This window comes from Gracilinanus agilis, chromosome 2 (genome assembly GCF_016433145.1).
Source record: "Gracilinanus agilis isolate LMUSP501 chromosome 2, AgileGrace, whole genome shotgun sequence".
Taxonomy (NCBI): Eukaryota; Metazoa; Chordata; class Mammalia; order Didelphimorphia; family Didelphidae; genus Gracilinanus; species Gracilinanus agilis.
In genome coordinates this window covers 295,059,150-295,081,760 of record NC_058131.1, presented here as the reverse complement: position 1 = coordinate 295,081,760, position 22,611 = coordinate 295,059,150, and the positions used below count along the sequence as shown (strand labels likewise).

Sequence of the window (22,611 nt, the reverse complement as noted above, 5' to 3'; positions counted from 1 at the left end):
TCTTGATGAGAGAAATGCAAATTAAAACAACTCTAAGGTACCTCCTCACACCTATCAGATTGACCAACATGAGAGTAAAGGAAAATGATAAATGTTGGAGGGAATGTGGCAAAATTGGGATGCTAATGTCTAATGCTAGGGGTGTTGTGAACTGATCCAACCATTCTGCAGGGCCATTTTTTAATTAGGCCCAAAGGGGACATATACCCTATATACCCTTTATATCTAGTAATAATACTACTAGGTCTATATTCCAAAGAGATTCTAAAAAAACAGGGAAGGGCGTACTTGTATAAAAATATTTACAGCAGCTCTTTTTATAGTTGCAAAGAGGTGGAAATTGAAGGGATATCTATGAAATAGGGAATAGCTAAACAAATTGTGGTATATTATGGTGATAAAATATCATTGTGCTATAAGAAATGATGAATGTGGATTTTAGAAAAAAGCTGAAAAGACCCATGAACTGATGCAGAGTGAAATAAGCATAACCAGGAGAACACTGAACACAGTAACAATAATATTGCACAATGATCAACTGTAAAAGATGTAGCTACTCTCAGAAATATAATGATCCAGTGCAATTATGAAGGTCTTATGATAGGGAATACTATCTACCTCCAGAGAAAGAACTGTTAGAGTCAGAATGCAGGTCAAAGTATACTATTTTTTCACTTTAGTTTATTTTTTTATTTTTGGGTTTTGATTTCATGTAAGTATTCTCTTACAACAATGAACAATATGGAAATGTTTTGCATGATAATATATGTTGAACCCAAATCAAATTGCTTACCATCTCCAGAATGAGAGAGGAAAACAATTTAGATTTTATAACTTCAGAAAATGTATGTGGAAAATTATTACATTTAATTGGGAAAAGAAAACATCTTTTTAAAAAGTCTAAAAAGGAAGAAAATAAATGTGCTGATCTACAGTATGCTAGATAGCTCTGTGAAAATTGAAAAATAAGTTCCTTGCTTTGTGATTTGAAGAAAGGCAGTTTAAACAAAATGGCATTTTATTATTCAAAGAGATAACATTTCACTTTTTAAAAATTATGCTCTTCCAGCAATACCATTAATAATCAGAGTCAAGAGAACAACCCAACTAAACAATTTTCAGGGTTCCTTTGTGCTAATATCGTCAGCTGTGATCAATATAGCCATATGCATCATGTTGAATTATGCATTTTAGCTAAAGATAGAAAGGATTTTCAAAAGCAGACCTTTAAACACATGCAGTTAATTTAAGCATTAGCGAAATTCAAACTGCATTTACATATCCGTTCTCCCCCATATTCACACAATCTGAAACTAATTTGTACCTTGAATAAAGAGGTGAGTAGTCGCTAAAAATAATTTTTTAGTTATATGAATGACTACAAAAAGCTAAGGAAACATCTTCTGGCAAAGAACACTTGCTACATGAAAAGGTATATGTGTGAGGGAACTTCAAAGTAAAAAAAATCAAACAATTTCAAAACCTTTAATACAAACAAGAATTTTTAAATATGAAAGGGTTGAGGCAGTGTATGTACTGCATCTGAGATACTTTCTCCCTTATTGACCCTCGTTCAGTCATTTAATATGTCTGAATATCAAGTTCTTTATCTGAAAAATGAGTATAATAATGCTTGCACTACATATCTCTACAAAGAAGGCACTTTCTAAATCTTAAAAGAGTTATGTTGGTAAACTATATGAGCACACTATCTAAATATAAGCAGTGAAAAGAACATGGCATTAATTTGAAGTTCTCAAGTGTGTACTCTTTCAAACAAATGGCTATGGTAAAGAATGTTTATTTTAATACATTTCTTAAATAAACAAAAAAAAGTACATTTAAGTTATAACAAAATGAGGATATTTCTGTGATGATAGTCCTATGATCAAAAGATCAGATCTTTAGAGCTGGAAGAGATCTTAGGAGTCACTTAATTTAACAGATGAGAAGACAAAGGCTTAGAGAAGATGGAGGTTTGCCCAGGGTCACACAGCAGCTAGAATTTTAAGTCAGGTCTTTCTGACTACAGGTCCAGCACTCTGTGAGATTAAAAATTAATATCCAAATACTCCATCTATTATATTTAATAAATTTATTAACAATAACTTGAAGCAAAAAGGAAAGTAAAAAGCTAGAGCAAAGAGGGAGCCAACCCAGCTATGCACGCAGAAAAAAGAGAGAGAGAGAGAGAGAGACAGAGTTACACACAACTATATACAAACAATGTAAGCACACAACTTGGGGATGAAAAGGAAAGGAATTCTGGGAGATGAAGTCAAAGGGTTAAGATTTTTTAATTATACAACTCCATCCACTATTCCATACTCCTTTTTATGAAAGATGAAGACAGAAAAATTAAAATGGAGAAGGAATGGAAGAATTAAAATTATTCAGTATTTGTAGTATTTAGAAACTGAGGATGGCACTTTATAATTAGCGTATAATTGAGTAAGTAATAAAAATGGTAAAAGCTGAAAATCCATTGCATCAAAACTATTTTTATCAAACACTTTCGATTGTTAGAAGGAACAATTTCAGAATTGTACTAGGGAAAATATAATTCCTTCTACTTATTTCAAGCCCAACAAATGAAATGCAAGCTTTTAATCATGACATGTAGGGCATCAGAGAAAATTGGTTAGGAAGAAGAAAGGGTGATTTTAGTTTCTTTGGTTTCCAAAATGTAGTTACTTGTCTCTACTTTACAGAAGAAAGAAAACAGGTGGAAAATATTTCTATTTCAGTATATCTATTTAATAAGGACTCACTGAACTCTTTGTGGAGCAATACTATTTCTTGCCTTAAATAAATGAACCAGAAACAATGCAAACATTTTACTTTCATCATGATCTTGCGTAAAAGGTTTATATGGGCAGTCATTATAACTATCATTAAAGAACAAATATGGTGGTGATTGGTAATCTAAGTCAATATGAAATGTATTGCAGAGACAAATGATAAAAGCATTTTTGTTATGTAAATAACATACTAAAACCATGCCATATAATTCAATTACAAGTGTCCAGGTGGGTCATCTTCATTTTCATAGTATTGGTATCTCAAGTATATTATTCAATAGGCTACAAGTAAGGCACTTGATTACTCAATTTTTTTTTGGTAAACTACTCAGTGATGATGCAGTAACTTTATCATTCACCTTTACCTTATCTTGTTTTTATGAAGCAGGAAGGGTGAATTCTGATAAAATCATATTAATACAAGAATGAATTTGAACAATAATTATAGGACTTTAAAAAATAACCCAACCCTAAACTTTCTGTACAAGTTCAGCTTATTAAATTCAGCAGGTATAGCAATGTGTGTAAATAGTTGGCCTTACTTGTCTAGTTAAGAATTTCTAGTAATGCTCAATGTCATTTGCTATTAAGAAAGAGTTTACACCAGAATGAGATTTAATTTGGGATAGAATACAATATACATCTGTGTATGTTATATCTTCCTTGATGAGAACATAAATTCCTTGAGGGCAAGGAGTGTGTCATTTAAAAATTTTGTATTCTAAATGCCAAGCATAATGCTTTGAATATTGTTCAATACTTTGAGATTATATTGGTGTTCTCATCATGGGTACTCCTTTCAGTGATAAATATGGCAACTTATGCATATTCACATCCTGAAAAACTAGGTACAAACTCTAGTGAATATTATTTCAAAGAAGGTCTGTTCAACATTCTGGAGGTGTCTAGAGGCTCTCCATATTGATGGTGTGAGAATTCCAAAGAACATGTAGGCTACCCATTAGTTACTCCTTAGTCATGCTACATGAATGTTCCCCTCTTCCACCTTGATTTGTTACACATCTCTCTGATGACATTTAAAAGAACTATTTCTGTATTATATTTCACAATTCAGGCATTATATACTCTTGCTCTCCATATATCTCTTTCCTCCAGGTGACTTTCAACTTTTAAACTTTCCAGAGACCGTAGTACTCAATTGTTCATCTCGATTCATGTCTATCTACTGTTGGACCAGTTCTAGGGGTTGTCCAATCAACTGCATATGGTAGTCCAGCTCAAAAACATTCTTCATCCACTTGGTTTTTAAAAGTATGGGTTCTCTTCTGAATGATTATGGGTCTCATTCAGGAGGCTCTATATTGTTTCCGGGCTTGATGTAATCAGCATCATGTCAAATAAACAGGAGCATCTGGAGAATATTCCATTTTCATTTGGCTTCCTTGCTAGATATACTTCATGATAATGGCTATCATCTTTAGCAAGTATAGACTTCCCTGCTTTATCATTTTGTTTGATGTTAATAATCAGAATGTGGTAAATCAAAGTTATTTGTTTTTAAAATGCATTTGATTTGCTAGAGTAAAATGCTACATGAAACAAGGCTCTTATCCAGTAAGATAATTTTCATGTTTGTGTATGATTGTGATACTTTATAAGGGAAGAGCCTTTAAAGTAGTATTTTACTCTGGTAAATCAAATGCTTTATGGTCAATAAATAATAAATTCAGTGGTACATTATATTTTCCTCACTTTGCAGTCAATAATGTGATTATAAATATAACATTTGCTGTAAAATATAATTCACAGAAGTATTCCTACATTTATCAAGGACTCCCATGTTGTGTGTGCAGATTATGTTCATAAAAATTTTGTAGAGGTGGAAAAGTAAGTATATGGGCTGGTAGTCATCAGTACATTCTTGGTCACCTTTTTCAGAAATAATAAGGTCCAGGATTTTTTTTCCCTAAGCTCCCATTTTCCTTCCTTTCCTTCGTATTTAATCCTTCAACACATTCAAAACTCTGCTGTCTCCAATAACACATGAACCATATCTCTCAATGTTCTTAGTCTAGTCCAGCTCTTCTGTCTTGCTGCGTTTTCTTTAGTACCATTTTTTCCTTACTCATGTAGCACATAGGAAATATGATGTTGAGAGTTCAAATGCTACGGTTCTATAGTCACTGATAAAGAAAAGAGTTCTTACCAGATACAGTAGGAATGTAATAAGTGTCTACTGAATTGAAGAAGCAAAAGAAAAACTAAAACAGGTAATATAATTAAACAGATGGCTTGTATTCAAGGAACAACAGAAATACAGAATTTGGTTATCTAGCTTCCAGGGAAAGATATTTGTGGTTCATGAAGTGGAACCATCTAACGAATATTATAAGGGTCTATTTGATTTTTCTTGGTTTCTAAGAATTCAAGCACAGTGAATAATTAAGAATAAATGAAGTCTAAGTACCTAAATGAGGAACAAACATAAGAGTTAAGATGCCAAATCCTTGGGCACTATGAATTCCTTTGCCAATTCTGCAGAGAGAATTTAGGCCAAAGTGTAAAATCACACTTAGGAGAGAGGTGTCAATGAGGGATAAGAATTGACTCTGAAATGACAAGTAATGAGGAGTTATTTTGCATGTACCTCTTTCGGCTTTTAGTCTGTCCAGAATTTCATTTTTGTCTGCTAAATCAGACTTGATGGCAGTCTCCAGCTGAGCAATCTGCAGTTTAAGCTGTTGTTCCTTTAACTTCCATTGTTCTTCATGGGTCACACTGAAGGCACTGCAATAAAACATGTGATGTGTAAGAAACTCTTAGAAAACTATTTCAACAGAAAATATTAAGAAAAAAAGATTTTAGTGGCACAGAGACCACTGTCATCATGTCTTAGGAATTAAGTAAACATATGCTGGTCTGCTGCTGTTGAAACCAAGGCGCCTTTCTCAGGCTGTGGTTACAGAACATGAAAGAGTCTGTGGGATGAGCAAAGGAACTGGCCTTAATTTAGAATGCCAAACCCAGAGATGTTGGCAGTGTGTAGCATTTGTGGGACTAGGAAAGGAATTCAGATACATACTCCAGAGGAATCCACAATTCCAAACCTCAGCAATAGACAACTGACAAAACCATTTTTTTCCCACATACAAATCCTCTTAACATAGAGAAAATTGACTTCCCACCTGATATTTTTTTAAGTCTGTGAAAAATGGAGAGATAAAAGTCAGTTCTTTTTTAAACCAAAACCAAAAAATTCTAAAGTGTAACCACAAGATAGTAATTTTTTACTGAATTGAAAAATAACAATTCTGATGTTAATTAAGAACTATTGACAAAGTAATCTTTTTCCTTAAAATTAATAGCAGAGGGATAAGAATAAATTAACTGCAATAAATTGGGTTATAAAAATAGCACATTGATTCAACAAATGATCATTCTCTAAAATTTCTCAACATTTAGCAGACTGAACCAGGATTAAGAGCTATAAAATGGTTAAAAATGCTGAAGAGCTAACTTAAATTTTTCATGTAGTACCCTAAGCTATGAAATGAATTTTCATTTTGATAACTGTCATCTCAGCGTAAAGCTATCTTCTTGAAGTTTTTAGTGGGATGCGTAAGGCTAAATTAGGAAGGATACTTAATTTGGAATCAGAATACCTGGTTTGAACTCCATCTTGGCTATCATTTACCTGTGCAACCTTCTGAAAATTACATAACCTCTTGAAGCCTCATCTTCCTTATTAGGAAAATAAGGAATTTGGAGGGATCTCTAAGGTTCCTACCAGCTTTCTGACTATGATCTAGGCTGCAAAGTTTTTAGTAGTTTTGTCTATTCTACTAGTGCCCAATAAATTTATTTAATGTGTCCAAAACATACCAGTTTGTAAATCAGATATTATGGTTGCAAAGTAAGAAAAAATAGTTTTTACAAAAGCTACATATTTTTGTAAACTTTTATTGTGCATACACATGCATGTTTTAATACTTCTAGACAAGTTTGGAATTTTTATTCCAAATGAAAAATTACTTAGGGAACTCACACGTTTTTGGGAAACACAAAACCCAAAAGGCAGAGTCAAATAAATAGCACAGTTGGTTTGTTTTTTGGGGAGAGAATTTCAAAATATTTTAAATAATGCTTTGAAAGCCAGATGCAGTTCTCTAAACTTCTCTTTTTTTGTTCAACAGTTTCATTTTCTCATTTTTCACAATTATTTCCACCTCACACAAACAACTTTCCAGAAGTAGAGACCTAAAATGATTTGCATTTTGACAATTTTATTTAAATCTGTAATTGCCTGGTCTAATATAAAAACAAACATTTGAGGTTTAAATATGAAGATAAAGCATGCTTCTTTATGTGTCCATTTTTTTTATAGAGGACAAATCAATAGCTATAAGCAGGCTGTTACTTTAAAATGTATACATACATAACACATATGTACACATAGCTCTACTATTATTAAAAACATGAATGATCCAAAAAATTAACATGATATAGGCACAACTACATGTTATATCAGATGCCAAAAATTGGAAACAGTAGTGTTCCAATAGCATTAGTACCAGCAGAAAAATCACCAACAGCTAATCTGGCAGAAACATCAGAAGCTGTATGTGTTTAAATTAAGAACAATTTAGCAGGCTGGTTTTTCCAAACCCACAAAATACTAGTGTAAATCAGTATAAGTCAATCTGAATTTAGTCCACTGCTATCTTCCTCTCTAAATTTAGGATTACATTCCACTAGAATTTCATAAGGAATTTCTTTTGAATTTACTGTATTCCTCTATGCTTGGAGCCATCTGTGTAACTATAAATGGTGAACCACATCTGGCTCCATTTGCTTTGTGAGGGCTGGGTACACGATTAGATCTGCATATGAGAACAGTCCTTGAAAACCTTTTATTCATGAAAATGTTTTTGTATATTGCCTTCAGTGACAACTAGGGAAAAAACATAATAATTGCTCTTTGTGCACACTTGGTTGTTATGTTACACTGAAGGAGTGATAAAATATCCCAGGCTGTAGTCATGTACCCACTGGCGCCTGTGGTCACTGGTATGTCCATTGGCAATGAAGGGTGAGCACAAAGTAGATAAATACATATTTGATTAGCAGCATAAGAACAAAATAAAAGCTCAAGAATACCATTATTCTCCAGATTATCTCTACTAAGGGTGTTTCCATCTCCTTCACATTTCATCCCATAGAACAAGTACAATTTTTATCCTAATGTTAAAGGACATTTAAAGATATGGATGACCTTGCTTTATGTGCTCTCCAAATCAGTCCAACTATATGACTTAATAATCAAATAAGTTAATGACACAACACTATTTAGAAAACACATCAAGCTATTCCATTTATTGTGAGAAGCATGAAAGGTAGATAGTGTCTAATTTTGGAAGAGGATAAAATGGGTCACATTTGATCACATTTATTCAGAATATTACTGAGCAGTAGAGAAAGGGCATTTATTCTTTTTACACGGAGGATATTATGGCAAGAGATGATAGAAGGGATGAAAGATAAGGGGACTGCTTAGAGTTAGATGGTCTGATATGCAATTAAAATAAATACCTTGGTCAGTGATGGCAAACTTTTTAGTGACCAAGTCCTCATACTGTACCCTCACACCACATGTAAGCTGCCCTCTTACCCCATGCAGGGAAGGGAGGAAGTGCTGCCATTAGGTTGGTGGCCAGAGCAGTGGGTGATGTGAAAAAATGTCCTCAGGAATGGTGGAGAAGGGAAAGGGGGCAGCCCCCTCTGGCATGCATGCCATAGATTCACTAACATACACAGACCTAGGTGTTTTGAAATTATGTGAATCTATCACACTGTAAAACTTGATTTTCAAATTAAAAAAATCAAAATAATATCAGCTGCAAAACCAATATTTTGGCTAGTAGATACTTGATGATAGAGTTAGATTTGTAAGTCATATGACCTTAAAACTAAACTTAGAAAGGGGTTATAGCTGCCATATTCAACATAAAACTTATCTGTGAGCAATATGAGCAGAAAAATGATTTTTAATGCTTCAAAGAATTACTTCTTATGAGGACCATCTTGATAAATCTATTTGCCCCTTGTTGGTTGTATTGCCATGCAAGAGAAAGGTATGTGTTCCTTAATTATTACTATTTACTAAGTACTTACAATATATACCGGGTATTGTGTTAAGCACTGCAGAAATAAAAACAAAAATAAAACTGACTCTTCCCTCAAAACACTGAGGATAGGGGGGCAGCTGGGTAGCTCAGTGGATTGAGAGCCAGGCCTACAGACGGGAGGTCCTAGGTTCAAATCCGGCCTCAGACACTTCCCAGCTGTGTGACCCTGGGCAAGTCACTTGACCCCCATTGCCTACCCTTACCACTCTTCCACCTATGAGTCAATGCACAGAAGTTAAGGGTTTAAAATAAAAAAAAAAATAAAAAAACCCAAACAAAACACTGAGGATAACAATTCTTTCCAATGATGTTACTTTGGACTTTTAATAAAAATTTTCCAGCATGCACAAAAGCTTATGCCAGTCATTAGTGTGATTATTATTTAATCTCATTAGATTATTTTAACATATTGCAAGATAAAGAAATAGATGGAGTTAGGTATAGTGGGAAAAGTGCTGCCTGGGTTAGGGAAGACATAAAAAAAATCTCATCTTTGATATTTATTAGATGTGTGAGCCTGGGCAAGTCACTTAACTGTTGAGACAACTTGCTATGACTTCTCTATATAAGTTCCTTAAGGAACTGTATCTTTTTGGCATTTGTATCCCTAGTTCTCTGATAGGCAGCACGGAGTACTGGAGAGAGTCTAGAACAGGGGTCGGCAATGTATGACTCTTTCTGCAGGAGCCATAAAGTCAATTTTTTTTCAGGTGCTGTTACAGGAGCGCACTGTGAGCACTGTACGGCTCTCACGAAATTACATTTTAAAAAATGTGGCGTTTAATGGCTCTCACGGCCAAAAAGGTTGCCAACTCCTAGTCTAGAACACATGTAGGGACTGAAATGATATTGCCTAGAAAAATTAAAATTCAGTTACCATTTTGTATTATTTAAAGTAGCTAACTTGATCAATATTATTTTATATAAACATGTATTCTTTCACTAAATTAATCAGGAATAGGAAATAAAGAATCAATTTTAAAAGAGTTTTCTCCAAAAAACTGATCGAATAATATATAAGCATGTTTCCTCCACTAATTTTATCAGGATAGGAAATAAAGGATGTGTCTTGGAAGACATATTTTCCCATAACTGCTAAATAATGCCTACTTTTATTAAAGCTATTATGACTTATTTTCCTATGGAGGTAACTCTGTTTTCTCATAGACTATTTTGAGGAGGAGAAGGTTTCACAATTCTGGTAAGTCCTACTAGATGGGTTAGCCTGTTGACTGTCAGCTAAATTCCAGTACAAGGGTGGCTAAGTGGCTCAGTAGATAGAGAGCAGGCCTGGCGATAGGAGGTCTTGGGTTCAAATCGGGCCTCATGTACTTTGTAGCTATGTAACCCTGGGCAAGTCACTTTACCTCAAACTATCCTGCCTTTACTGCTCTTTTGCCTTGCAACTGATAGTTAGTATCAATTTTAAGATTGAAGGCAAAAGTTTCTAAAAAATAAAAATAAAGGCCAGTTTGGCTAAGTTCAGAAATGCTCAGCATGAGATAGATGGCTTGCAGGTGATAAAATTTGGAGGCTGAAGCAACCCATAAAACAATCTATGAGATACGTTATGATATATGTAAGAGTCAGGGATACCTATGTTGGTGAAATCAAGTTTTCTGGAAATATTCTGAATGGGTGTCATTGCATGTTAAAAAGAATTTATAGGCACCTTTGGAAGACTGAAATTTATGGTGTAGCAAAATTTCGTTTCTAAGAGTTTCAATAAAGGATTAATTATTGGCTGTGTGACCCTAGGCCATATGGCAATATCTAACAAGGACTGAATATTTCAGCAACAAAACAATATGGCTTTTGCAATATTTTTATTTATATTTTTGGAGAATCAATTGCTAATGTCTATAAAAACATTATCTTGTTTAGACTAAAATATTTCTTTACATTCCTCCAAAACTTTTATTATCTGATAAAGAAATATTCTTATTTGGTCAGTGTGAAGTGGTTTAAAATATGGCAATAAAAATGACAACTTATGGAATCTCAGGAAAAGAAAAAAATAAGGAATTATAATTTACCTGTTATACAATTTATCATAGTTTTCCTTTAAAAGTTCCTTCTCCTTTTCCAAATCACGAATTCTATCCTGTAGCTACAATAAAAAGAAAAAAAATTAGTTTAAAATTATATCAGTCAATCCCCATACGGTTTAATGTTTCATTCTTGATAATTACTAAATAGAAGGTGAATATTAATTGTATCTGTTTCTTTTTAATTCAGCATTGACTTTTTCATATTATTAGGTAAAAGTGAAATTAATCTGTCATAATTTAATTGGAACAATCTCAATTTATGAGATGATTCATGCTATAACATTATTTATCTCAATAAATTCTTTATTAATTATTATCAAATTTGTAAAAGAGGAAATTTACTTTATCTTCATACTCCATGAGAAACACACTAATATTCATTTATCATTAGTATCAAATTATTCCATAAACTTTCAGTAATAACAAATTTTTAGTTTGTAGTTCATAAAAATTATAGAAAAATTAACCTTGGTAGTCATTATTTTCCCCCTGATATTCAGAATTAGCAAGAGGTTTCAGGTTCAATTCTATATGGGAAAAAGACTCTATGCCAAGGGTCAGTAAACTATAGCTTGAGCTTTTTCATACAGTCCATGAACTAAGAACGGTATCTATACAAAAACAGATGACAGTCAAATTTGGCCCTTGAACTCTAGATTGCCAGTCCTTCCTCTACTTGTTCCTACCAAACACCTCCAAGGTAGAAGAGTGATAAGGGCTTAGGCATGAAGTTTAAGTGACTTGCCCAGGGTCACATGCCTAAGAAATGTCTGAGGCCACATTAGAACCCAGGATCTCCTTTCTTTGAGCCTGGCTCTCAATCTAACGAGTCATCTAGCTGCCCCCAACATACCTTTTTCAATCTATAAACATTTATCATACACTTGCTAGGCACAGTGCTATATACTGGGGCTACAAAGACATAAAAGAGCATCCTTTCCCTCAAGAAGCTTACATTTTATTAGAGAAGACAATATGTGCATATAACATATGTATATAAGCTAATACTTATATGACACTTACTATGGGTGGCTAGGTGTTACAGTGGATAAAGCATTGGGCTTAAATTCAGGAGGCTCTGAGTTTAAATCTGGCCTCAGACACTTAACAGTGTGTGACCCAGGACAAGTTGCTTAAACCCTATTTGCTTCAGTTTGTCATCTGTAAAATGAGGACACTCCGGAGAAGGAAATGGTGAACAACTCCAGTATCTTTGCCAAGAAAACCCCATGGACAAGTCCATGTGGTTACAAAGAGTTCTATACAACTAAACAACAAATGTTGTGCTAAGCACTTAATAACTGTTATCTTATTTGATGCTCACAGCAACTCTGAGAGGTAGATGCTACTGTTATCCCCATTTTACTTATGATGAAACTGAGGCATATAGAGGTTAAATGACTTGTCCAAAGTCATACAACTAGTAAGTGTATGAGGCTAAATTTGAATTCAGATCTTCCTGATTCTAGACCCGACACTGTCTACTGTAAAATCTTAGCTGCCTCCTATTTGTTTTTAAATATATACAAAATATAAACTTGCACAAAATAAAGACAATGGTCTCCAACCTAAAAAATATTCTTCCAAACTGCTATTTCCTGTACCTGACATTCTATTTTCTGTGTACTTTAGCAATGGCATATATCCCACATGTCCCACTTGCCCAGAATGTATGATCAACTTATTTGTTTCTTAGAAACTCGGGATTCCTTCAAGTTACCTCAAGTACCATTTCCCACATGAGGGTTTCTGATTCAACTGGTCTGTACATGCACCCCTACATGACTATATTTATTTTGTATATTCTTGTATTTACTAATATGTGTACCTGGAGTTTCTCTGAAAGAAGGTAAACTCTTTAAGGTCAATTTCTTTTTTTTTCTTTCTGTATTCCCAGAGCCTAGCACAAGGCTTTGAACATAGTAGGTACTTAAAAAGTATTTACTGATCAAATGGTAGCACATAAACATGTTCACATGAATTTATTGGGATTCTTTTGCATTACAAATGAACAGTGATTATAGATGAAACAGTTAAGTTTTATAATTTTGATTTCAGTTTCAAAATGAAAGGATTCTTTTTAAGTCAAGTGTTTTAAGTAAAAAATGATCAAATCAAATGAAGAGTAGTAGCATCTATTATGCAAAACTTTCCATTTATTCACTATTCCCAGTGCTATATACATAGTTTATATAGGCTTTTGGAGAGATCATTTTATTGTAGAAGTCAGATGGCATTTTGGAAAACTAAGAGTAGAATTTAAGTCTTTGCTCTGATTCTTACTAAGGGCACAACTATAAGCAAGTCGTTAAGCTTTTTTGAATCTCAGTTTCTTCATCTGTAAAATGGGATAACAGGACTGGAATTATTTGTGTACCATATGAAGTTCTTGATAGCAAAGTACTTTGTAAATTGAAAAGGGCTATCAGATTTGTGCATTTATCACAGCATCTCTATAGCTTTTTCTTTCATCTTCCCAAATAAGTTACTGATAAGATTTTTAATGGATGTGATGATAGCATTTTTTGGTGCTTACCTCTCCTATTTTTTTTTCAGCAAAGATCTTACTTTGTAGTTGTTTTTCAAGAGTGAAGCATTTTAAACGAAAGTCTTTGAGCTGTAGATGAAGTTCATCCCCATTTGCCAATAAGGCATCATGGCTGGCTTTAAGATGTCTTTGCTTCTATAAAGAGAAAAGAAAATCTTTCAAAATTGTTGGCAAACTAAACTTTGATTACAGAGTCAGCAATCTTTTAATAATTCTACTCTCTAAGTTCAAACAAAGAAGATTATTGCTAACTTCACATATACTGTATATTCACTATTCAGGCAACAGGAGACACTCGACCTATGATTTGTCTTGAAGAAGTTGTTAGGTTGAATTAACATGGGTTTGATGTAGGAAAAGAGTGTTTTTCTTTAGCATTTTATATACTTAGCTTTAGTTTTGAGGAAAATGACCAATTAATACACTGGCTTTGGCAATTAAAAAATTTTTTTTTACTATGATTAGACATGATGTCTAAAAATGTTGCAGTAATGATAAGTGATAAGTAAGTGATAAAACAGAGATAGTTAAACTGAAAAGATTTGCTATCGCATCAGTAAAATCAGTCTTAGATGTTGAGCTTTTGCTTAATTAAAATATAGTTTTAATTTACTGCAGAAGATATGTAAATATTATAATTTTTAAATGACCTATTTATTATGATGCTTTAAATTTATCCTAGAATAGTTAAATATCACATACTTTTGAAAAAATATGAATGTTGCCTAACATGAATTAGCAAATTCTAAACTAAGTCAATCTCCATGTCTCACTTAACTGAAAAACACTTTTACATTTTCAGTAGAACTTCAATATTAAGGCAGGTGTCACTTAGAAAAGCACATGGCAACGTAGCTTCTTTTAGGTGAACTACTTTTTCTCTTGGCACAAGTATAAAAATACTATCTTTTTCACTTAATGTTTGAAAGTGAAGACCTCACTTTATTAATAGCACAAATCTTTTCCAATGTCCTAATGTTTTAATATTTTATCAAGAGAGATTTATATGATATGATAAGGGATGTGTAGTGAATATTTACTGCCAGTACTTGATAATACATTTGGCAAGGATGTTAAACTGAAAACCAAGTAATTAAAATATTATTGAATGCAGGAGAATTTGTGATATCTGTCCTTTCTTAATTTCTTATTTTTAAAATTTATTTCATGTTAAATGTATTTGATTTTTTCTCCTAATTTGTAAATATTTCTAAATACCTTTTCCTAATATAGTCTTTCCTTTATTTTTGGCATTTTGAGACATTCCTACCTGATTTTAGACTAGAGAATATGATACATATTATAAGGATGTCTTAACACTATATTAATGGCAAACTATAACTTCAAAAGACCCTGTACTTTGCTTTAATTTACTGCTTTTTCTGACTCCAGACTTCAAAGAGGGTATAGCTTGATATGAATTCTGGTCATCTGGAAGGATTTGGTGTTTATAATTCTATAATTCATGTTAATTATGCAGTTTAAATAAATAAAAGTGGTCTTGCTGCATGTTTTGGTGGGGGTCAAAATTTTTACTAAACCAACTATGGGGATATAGGAGTCCCAAATATATCCATTACTAGAGATCTTTATGTTTTAAATAAACACATTGATAAATTAGCTAATTATGGGATGAAATTAAGGAGTTATCACTGATGATAATGGTGAATAATTAAAATATCTATTGAGCTATTCATATATTTGGAAAGTTTAGGACTGATTTTCGGTATAAACACATGGTCTATACTTTTAAAGCTATGCACTTATAGTCAGTTCAGATAACTTATGATATATCTCTTTGTTGTTCAATTTACCATATCAACAGAGAGGAACTTAATTTTCCTACTCTAATACCAGTTTTTTAGATATTTACATTTTAGTCTAAACAAGAAACATAATATTAAAGTAACAGAAACTCAAGCAATAAAAGGCAGTTATCTTAAAGATTTGTGAGTGTGTGTGTGTGTGTGTGTGTGTGTGTGTGTAAATGGACAACTACGCAGCACAACTTGTGAATGTCATTTTGATAATCCAGAGTATTCATACATTATCATATAAAAGCACAATACCTCCCATTATAACAGTACCTCTTGAAGTTGGATATATTTTCCTTCCATTACTGTAAAGGCATTACTTTTCTCCATAAGCTGCTTATTAAGTTTGATCAGTTCCACATTTTCTCGAATATTTGTCCTTCACATTAAAAAAAAGGAGTGGGGAAAACTCAAGGTAAAATATATGATAGAATAAAAGTTTTTTCTTAGAAAACTTCATTATACTTGTAAATCAACGTTTTCTATGACATTACTTCCCTAATAATGCACCCTTTTGGGGGATGATTTGACCTGATTTTATTGATAGAACTCCCTATGTTCCTTAGACATAAAATCACAGATAGTAATTAAAATTTAACTAATAATTATTTTTAATAGATATTTTTAAAATTTTAAGTGATTCCATGGCTTACTGAAAGATGACACACATACAATATTTGACACGGAGATGTTTATGACAGTAATATTTTAATCCCCAAAATATAATTCTCTCTAGATGAAAAACTTGTTTTCCAATGTAATCTAGTCATCTTCTTAACATTATCCAAAACAGAGTGTCAAAGCATTACCATTTATGAGAATTTTCTCTAGGAACCTAAACTTTTCTAAATATTCAAGAAAAGTGACCTAGCATTTTATACTAATAATGCCCTAAGACTGGCATCTAAATAAGTTGCAGATGTGCTTTTAGCTGTATGAGATCATTTAACATCCACAGGGTATATAGAAACCCTATATGTTCCAATCCTATTTTGTATTTTCCCTACTGAGATTAAAGCAAACACAGAATTGTACAGGAAGATCTTGTAAAGGTTAATCACAGATCTAAATGAATACCTGTTTTCCAAAGACACATACACATTTGGACCAGGAAAGGTGACCTAATTAAATTTGTTTAACATCTAAAGTATTTGGGTAAACATATATGACTAAGTTTTGGCCTACATTTTTAAACAAAAGTAACATATTTTAAAATGGTAATATTAGTTTTCCATTTGAAATGCATAATTTTCCTTCTAAAATTTATCTACTGTACACATATTGGAAAAATTGTCACAATGCCATACTGGAACCAGAAAATAGACTACAAAGCTTACACATCTGTAAACCAGCTGAGGACTTGAAATACTTAAATTTTCTTCTTTGATATTTGAAAGTTCATTGTGTTTTGGCATTGGCCAGTTAGTTGTCTTTACAGAGAAGATAAACAAGTCCAAGAATCTCAGATCCTAGCCCAAGGTATAGCCTTAATACAATATTAAGTGTCTTATACTTTTTATTGAGTACTTTAGAAATATATATTTAATAATATTTTTACAATTTTTAAACAAACTACTCTTCTTTGCTCAATGAAACCAAGCAACATGGAGAGACAAAATTAATAAGGTTCGATATCAGTATGATCCAGAACTTTCAATAAAGCCTAAAACAAAATTTCACAAATTCTGTAAAAACCAAGAAACCAAAATGCAATTTTTGCATTTTCCAGAAATTTGTTTTGCTTTTCCTATGATGACATTTTTATTGTTTACTTAACCCTTGTCTAAGAACAATATCATATCCATACTAGGTAATATTCAATCTGCTAACATTTTTAGTTTTTCTAATTTTTTTCTTACTTTTTGATATGTCAAAAACCCTAAGTAACTCTAGGGTTCATAGGTACTCTAGGGTAGGTAATAAAATAATTTTTGCTAATTAAAAATGTTGACTAATAATAGCAACAGCAACAAAAGGAGGTAAGGGCATAATAATGGCTAATATTTTTCATACTTTAAGGTTTGAAAATTGCTTTACTTAAATGACATCATTTGATTCCTACAACAACCTTGTGAAGTAAACACTACAGGTGTTTTTATCCCAATTTGAAGAATGAAGGAATGGAAACAGAGAGATAAAGACTTATTTAGAGTTATTCAGCTAATAAGGAATGAGGCTTCTCGACTGAAGTTCAGCATTCTCACCACTCTGTCTTGCTACCTTTCATTGAAATACCTCATCCCCCAGTCACATTTAGTTTCTATAGAGTCATAGGAATATTAGTAAAACTTGGTATTTATAAATCACTTTGAAGTACACAAAGTATTTCACATATGCTATCTTATTCAATCTCTGCAGTAATTCCACATTAATTTTTATTCCAGTCTCACAGTTGAAGAACTGATTCTCAGAAGGGAAGTGACTTGTCAAAGATCATCTAGCTAGTCAGAGGTGCTACTGGGGTTTGAATCCAGGACCACTGGGTCTGAATTGATTGTTTTTATTAACAGAAGTTAAATTTTTTATATCAGGAAAATAAGCATGACATTTCAGAAAGTTTTAGTACTTCAGCTACAGTGCTCTTCCAATAGAGGTTACTTAATGCTCATTGTTGGTGAATTTGTTCTGGATGAAAATAATATAAATAATATAGTTTAAAAGTAACTGTCATTTGGAAATAAAAGATATGATCATCATAATGCAGTTACTTTGGGACAAGTATAACGAAAATTTTCCTTCTAGGACTGAGGTGTTTTGTAAAAAAAAAGGTAGTTTTATAGGTTTGAAGTACAGTTTTAATTGTTGAATGTATGCATTTTCGATACAGAAACAGGAAAATATTACTTTATTTGCATTGTAAGGTTTTATAGTGGTGAGTATTAAACAGTTTACATTAAGTATGGGGTGTCCCAAAAGGTTTAGTGCAGTTTTTTTAAACCTTAATTTAAAACCATGTCAGGACATTTTTGGGACACCTTATAGTTAAAGTTAAAATCATCATAGGCTCATATTTATGTGGATTTGAAGCCTGAGAAAAATCACATACACTATCATATTCATTATGTCCCACACCTAAGATTTACATGGCACTGAAAATCTGGTTAACATGAAGCCCTGAAAATCTTGAAAGGAAAAAGGAGAAGAAATTCAATTAAATAGCATTTATGTATCTACTATATGTAATAATAATAATATCAAACATTTATATAGCACTTTATGGCTTGCAAAGCACTTTATGCACATTATTTCATTTAAGCTTTACATCAACAATTTATGATAAACAGTATGGACATTATCAAATAATATTAAAGATTACTATTATGCCAAATGTAATATGTTAAATGTAATGTTTAGAAATTGATTTGGAAAAATATTAGTTTACAAAAATCATTGTGGTTGCTGTTTGTAAAATAATTAACTCTTAAGTCATGAAGATGATAGTAGTTTTTGTAAAAAAATATAATTGGTTATTGACTCAATATAAGAGTTATAAAAATGGTATTGTGGTCACTGATTATAAAATATTATCCCATAAGTCAAAATGACTGTGAGCAGTTTTTATTTACAATGAGGTAGAAAAAGTGAAAGTGGGAAATGTAAGAAAGAAACAGAGCCTTAACCAAGCCTATCAGCCCTAAGTGTTTCTCCAGTGAAGTGAAGCCCAGTTCAGTACCCCACCAAGGGTTTTCTCAAGTCCAGATCTCCACATGAAAGTCCAGTAGTCTCCAGCAAGCCAACACAGAATCTAAGGAAAGAATCTTTCCAAAGCCGAGGCAGGAATCTCCAGAGCCACTCTCTCCAAAAGCTGAGGAAGGAATCTATGGAACCAGTCTCTCCAGGAGCCAAGGAAGGAATCTCTCCAAGGAACCAGTCTCTCCAAATGCCAGGAAGGGAATGGTGTCCCAGACCATGTTGGTCTCTTTTTATACCCCTTTTCCCACATCATTTCCCATCTCTCCCAGTCTTCATAGAAACCAATTGCTGTCTTTCAATTTGCCTAGCACTGCCCAAGGAGAGGCAGTGCTTGTGGCCTCTGGGAGTGTGAAAGTGACTTGTGAGCACTCTTACTTATAGGTTAAGTGAGGTATTTCTTGATTTCATTAGCTAAAAATAGACAAGGGGAGAGTTAATCCTATCTTCTCACTTTTAATAATTTAATTTTAATATAAATATAGTCCAAGAAATAAGGAGGGAAATAAATATGAAAACTATTTACTAGCCTACCACCCTAATCTTACTAGCCCATGAGAGTGCCACCAACGCCAAATCACAGAAAGAAACCCAGCCAAAGACCTCCAGAGAAGAGCCTGATTTTCTCTATGGTCTCATTTTTTATAGTCCTTTTTCTCCATACCACTTCCTTTTCCTCTGTGATGGTCTATCACATCTCAGGAACTAATCAAAGTCTCTCTGTTTGGAGCATTCCAGTCAAGCTAATGGGCTGGCTCAGATGAGCAGAATGTTCATGACCCGGGAAGGTTTTTTTTCTCCCCCAAAATTTAGTTTTTTCTCTTTTATTTTTTTTTTAAGTTTTTGGATTTTCTTTTGACAATTGATTTATATACCCCATAACTCAGGCATGGATCGTGAGAGTTGATCCAGATATTGGTCAATCATCTTCCTCAGGGAGGATTGTATAATTTTCATAAAATTCAAGATTAAAAAAAAATCTTTTTTTTCGAGAGAAATTTCAGGAAAAGAAGCTCACTAACTACCTGAATCAAGAAAGTGAACTTTTTGAAGAGGGCACCATAAAGAAGCCTGCAGGAACCACACACTGCATCAAAAGATCCAGAATGAACTTTGGGATGTAGTGAATCGAACTGAAGGGAGTTGAACACATTTACTCTGAATGTAAACTCATGCCAAAGGGGATTGCCTTCTGATTGGCTTTTTGTCAATACACCTACCCATCATTGCTTTTGTTCTCTTTCTCTTTTATTTCCCTCTTATCCCCAAATTACGGTAATTTCTTCTTAGAAAGTGCAATATTATATGTACCTCTAGTAAGTGATCTTTAGAGATATAAGCTGGTTATGTGAAATGATTCATTGGGGATACTAGGCATGTAAATCTGGGAGATTTCAACATGCTTGTCTCCCAAAAGAATCACAGGGAGGACTGTGCAAAGGGAACCCTTTTCCACTCAGTGTTGCTAACTTTCTGCTTGTCCGAGCCAGCCCATTAGCTTAACTGGAATGCTCCAAATAGAGACTTTTATTGGTTCTTGAGATGTGATAGACCAGCACAGAGGGAAAGGAAGTGACGTGGAGAAAAAGGACTTTAAAAATGAGACTACAGAGGAGGAGATCAGACTCTTCTCTGGAGGTCTTTGGCTGGGGGTCTTTCTTTGATTTGGCATTGTTGGCGTGGTTGGAAGATACTCTCATGGGCTGGTAAGACTAAGGTGGTAGGCTAGGAAATATTTTTCATATTTATTTCCCTCTTTATTTCTTTCTTAGAATATATTTATATTAAAATTAAATTGTTAAAAGTTACTATCATCCTCGTGACTTAAGGGTTAACTATTTTATAAATGGCGACCACAACGATTTTTAAAACTATTATTTCCAAACCAATTTCTAAATATTACATTTAGCATATACTTGGCATAATATTAATTTTTAATATTACAACCAGATGAAGAAATAAGGGTAAGATTAATTTGCCCATGATTAGCATAATTAAGTGCTGGAGGTGGGATCTGAATCCAGTTGTCTTTTCTAACTCTAGTGTTCTTTTCCCTAAAACCACACTGTTTCCCCAGTGCATTATGGATGAATGTATGAATGCATAAATGAGCATTTTTTTTAATTTTAAACCATTAACTTCTGTGTATTGACTTATAGGTGGAAGATTGGTAAGGGTAGACAATGGGGGTCAAGTGACTTGCCCAGGGTCACACAGCTGGGAAGTGTCTGAGGCCGGATTTGAACCTAGGACCTCCCGTCTCTAGGCCTGGCTCTCAATCCACTGAGCTACCCAGCTGCCCCCTATAAATGAGCATTTTTAAGTGTTAACAATATTCAAAGTTTTGTGCTTAACTCTAAGGATACAAACGAAAAAGTGAGACAGTTTTGCTCTCAAGGAGCTGACATTTTAATAGGGGAAACAATAGAGGAGGTTTCAGCTGTTAGGCATGAGAGACACAAAGATGAAATCAGAGTTGTCACAAAGAGGCAGAGAGTTAGGAATAGACAGCTAGCTACAGCACCCCTCCTGAATGCATATATGTGAATGCCTAGTGTTTTGAAAGACTACTTATACTATTCCAATCACCCTTATACTATGGAGAACTCCGGTCTCATAAATCCTTAAGGCTACAGATGACATTTGTAGAACTAGTATATCACTAAGTTTATATGAACTCTAGTTAATAGCTAAAACAGAACCTATTGAACCACTCCAGAGTAAATATGATGAAAATATACAAATTTAGAGCATTTTTCAGAAGGAAAGAATAGTATATTTTAAAAAAATCTTATTTATCTATGTTTAATTATGAATCATTATGGAGAAATTTCTTTAAAACAGATTGAGTGTGGTCTCTTATTTTATAAAATTTAATTTCTCTTAAAGTTATTTCAACATAACTTTAAAAAATGTTATGAGCAATTGTTACTTGAAGGATTATCTACTTGCAAAATATAGTTTTTCCTTTCTTCTCTAGAAGGTCAACATTGATGATTAACAAGTGTGCCAAAAGTATTTAAAAATCATGAGAATAGTTGTTTGCATATCTCTAAACTCAAAACAAGCTTAATTAAATTAGATTTTATACTGAAAAAAATGTTTTGGACTAACAGCCTGTGTTCCAAATTTCTCTCTGACAATCTGAAACAGTCAAGTTAAAAAATTCTGAAAAAACAACTTCTACTGGAAGCATTGGAAAGCACTTGACAATAGACTGTAGTTTTGCTACTGGGTGCCACAGTAATAAAAAACTGTGAGCTTTATTATATATAGTCTACAAGATGAAAGCTTAAGAAGTAATATTTTTTTGCTCTTTCACATGCCAACAAAATTAAAAAGGGTCTTTGGTGTCACATCCTTTAAGAATGCACTATTGTAGCTGGACTGTATGTCTACAAGACCTGGATTTGTTAGCCTGAGATATATAAATGCCATAGTCAACACCATTTAGGAGAGGATGCTTTAAGGACACACTGCATTACATATATGAAAGACATAAATGATGCTGCATAGCTGTTAGCTAATGGAAAATAGTTCAGCAAGAGGGACAACCTAACA

The 22,611-nt window shown here is 33.2% G+C and overlaps 1 protein-coding gene across 1 annotated transcript in view; it reads right to left on the bottom strand.

Moving 5' to 3' along the window:
• The window catches only part of RPGRIP1L (RPGRIP1 like), a 123,274-nt gene that overhangs the window by 78,178 nt on the left and 22,485 nt on the right, over positions 1-22,611 (bottom strand). The window contains exons 7-10 of the mRNA XM_044664143.1: positions 15,634-15,739; positions 13,535-13,681; positions 10,984-11,057; positions 5,410-5,549 (exon numbers count right to left, since the gene is read on the bottom strand). Coding sequence (XP_044520078.1) covers positions 5,410-5,549; positions 10,984-11,057; positions 13,535-13,681; positions 15,634-15,739 — 467 coding nt within the window. The remainder of the gene's footprint in view (positions 1-5,409; positions 5,550-10,983; positions 11,058-13,534; positions 13,682-15,633; positions 15,740-22,611) is intronic.